Source organism: Nannospalax galili, unplaced genomic scaffold (assembly GCF_000622305.1).
Source record: "Nannospalax galili isolate Female #2095 unplaced genomic scaffold, S.galili_v1.0 scaffold27579, whole genome shotgun sequence".
NCBI classification, from domain to species: Eukaryota; Metazoa; Chordata; class Mammalia; order Rodentia; family Spalacidae; genus Nannospalax; species Nannospalax galili.
Window position 1 is genome coordinate 1 of NW_008343182.1, and position 2,654 is coordinate 2,654.

Below are 2,654 nucleotides of genomic sequence, written 5' to 3' on the forward strand. Positions count from 1 at the left end.
AGCCCAGTATCTCTCATGCATTTCTGGGCATCAGTGTTCCCACAAATTAGGTTTTTTGTGTTTCTTCCAGGAGAAAACCACTGCCCAAAGCACTTCATCTGGTTTTTAAAGTGGTTTTCAGAAGAAGGCTGCCTCTTAGGCAACTGGGCTGCAGAGGCTGTGCACCTGTATGTTTCCTCTGATGCCTTGTCCTGAACAGAGTGTCTCTTCACTCTAGTTTGGGATGTTCCTAACCCTGCATCCTCTCCACCAAGTTTGCCTGCCTTGGTAGCTGGAGCACACACTATCTTGGCAGCTGGGGCAGCCTTGTTCTGGCTCTTGCATGAAATGTGTTCAGGGAGCCAGGGACCCTTCCGTGGCTCTATGTTGATCCCTCCAGTGGGCAAGTGCACATGCAGCACCTGAGAAGCTGTCATGTCCCCACTGAAGGAACCCTGGAGTTTGGAAGTCATTTCTTCTGGGGCAGGGGGCATGTCATGAGGGCGCAGAGCCTGGATCTGCTGCCCATTCTCTGATTTTAACATGAACCCTCTAGACACCTGACTTTTAGAGTCAAGTGTTTCGGGATCTTTGGAAACTGATGTTCCATTCAGAGGCCTTCCAGTTCTCAGGGTACTATCTGATTTCTCTACAGTTCCATGACTCTCTGAGGAGCTCTCTGTGGGGGTGGTTGTCAAGATCTTAGCCGGTTGTGGTTGAAGATTACGAAGTTCCTTTCCCTTGAGTGTCTCTGTGAACCCCTTAGATATGGAATCATCTTCCGAATTCATCCTTTCTCCCTCAGGCCTCTGTGCCTTGGTGCTGGAACTCAGTCTCTCATCTGTTGGCCTGAGTGGTCTTGAGGTCTCTGAGCTGTGTCTATTGTATGATCCAGGCTGTTTCTGGCTGGCATTGTCTACAGTGCTCGGTGTCCATTGCTGGATCGGCTCTCTGCCATTTTGAACTCTACTAAGGTCTTCTATAAGCACCTTCTTCTCAGAAGCTGATTGCACCTGGTCTGCCTGCTCTTTTTGCCTGACAGGTGAGGCAGCAGGGAGAGGAACTTCTGGGATGGGGATTAAACTGGTTGTTTGCGGTTTGTCCCTTCTATACGCATTAGGGTTTCCTCTAGAAACGCTAGAGGAGTTGGAGGCCCACTGTACAGGATCCACTTCCAAAATGGCAGAGGAGAGTGAGTGGGACTGGGAGGAGGGACGATGTGTGTCTCCTTTGGTCATATAGGACTGTACGGATTCCTGAACTTTATCGGGAAGACCATATATCATCTGCTTATTAAAGATTTTAACGTGGTCTTCCAAAATCTTTTCCTTGCTAGGACTGATTTTTAAACTCTTCTGTTGGTTTTTCAGTGGGTCTTCCTCTCCAACCAATGGCACCATGTCTTTGATTTGACTGGGGAATTTCTCAGGTGGAAGCAATGTCACTTTGGCAGAATGCCATGATCTGCCCACAGTGCCTGGGATCTGACCCTTGTTGATTTCTTTAATTTTCCTGTCCAAATGTACTTGCGAGAAGATTTCACGCTCTTTCTGACATGAGTTTATTGGTGAAGTCTTTGAACATTTGCATGACAAAATCTCTAACTGATGTTCTGGGCCTGCTTCAGAATCAGACTGTAGACTGTTCTCTGGAGTGACCTTGGTGTCGCTCTGGAGATGATTTTTTGGGTCAGTCTCGGGACTATGTGTCTGTACCTTGACCACAGCCTTCTCTGAATCAAGACTCTCTAACGTCTCACTTGCAGGTCTCTCTGACTGAGTGAGCTCACGAGTGAGTCTCTCTGACCTCTCAGGAGCGAGTCTCTCTGACCTCCCATGAGCGAGACTCTCTGACTTCGCATGAGTGAGACTCCCTAAGCTCTCACGGAGGTTTCCAGATTGACTCGGTACAAAGTTAGATAGACCTTTGCTGGCCTGGGGCTCAAAGAGAGAGATCCATGAGAGTCCGTGGCTGCTCTGTGACACAGAGGGGCCAGGATATTCTTCCTGAGGATTCACGAGTGACAGGGACTGGCGGATCCCGTGGTGCAGGCCCCAGAAATGCTGGATGAACCTCTTTCGAAGGTGCTGCTCTAGTTTCTTCCTGACCGCCACGTTGAGGGGGAAGTCTCCAGTAAGGATGGTCCTGGACACATGCATCCTGAAGGGCGGTCTGAACGGGAGCTTGGGAGGTGGAGAACAGAAGTCTTCTTGGGACCTTTGGATTACAGTGGGTAAGCCCCATACACTTTCCTGTATTTTTTGCAATATGTTGAATTCGATGTGGTGGATTTCATCTGGGATCAGAGGTTGTGCTTCATTCTGGGGTCTGTGTAAACGCACCCCACAGATCCTGAACTGGGCCAGTGAAGGTAGCGGGTCTGGAATTTGGCTTTGAGGCTGGGCCCGAGGCCTAGCATGAGACACATCCTTGACCTGAGATTGCAGAAGGCTTTTTGGCCAGGCCTGTTGGTCACTCTCAGGCAAGGACAGAGGTATGGGGTTAGTAGGATAACTGCTGGCTGTGGAGGCCTTAGCGATTCTGTTGACGTCAGCACATATTGAGGAATTGTCACCCAAGGCAGCAGTTAGAGGTTTCAGGGACTCACTATGTAGAGAAGGGGAGCCCCAGAAGAGCTGAATATCCTTGGCTTTTAACAGGTCTTCAGAGTTCTT

General features: G+C 49.4%; 1 protein-coding gene across 1 annotated transcript; it reads right to left on the reverse strand.

Annotated features, from left to right (window-relative positions):
- Positions 1-43: 43 nt before the first annotated feature.
- On the reverse strand, positions 44-2,586 carry LOC108491133 (spermatogenesis-associated protein 31D1-like; the record flags this gene model as incomplete). Its single annotated transcript, XM_017799651.2, has 1 exon — positions 44-2,586. A coding segment is annotated over one exon (2,543 nt), but the record flags the coding sequence as incomplete, so codon positions are not given.
- Between the last annotated feature and the right edge of the window lie 68 nt (positions 2,587-2,654).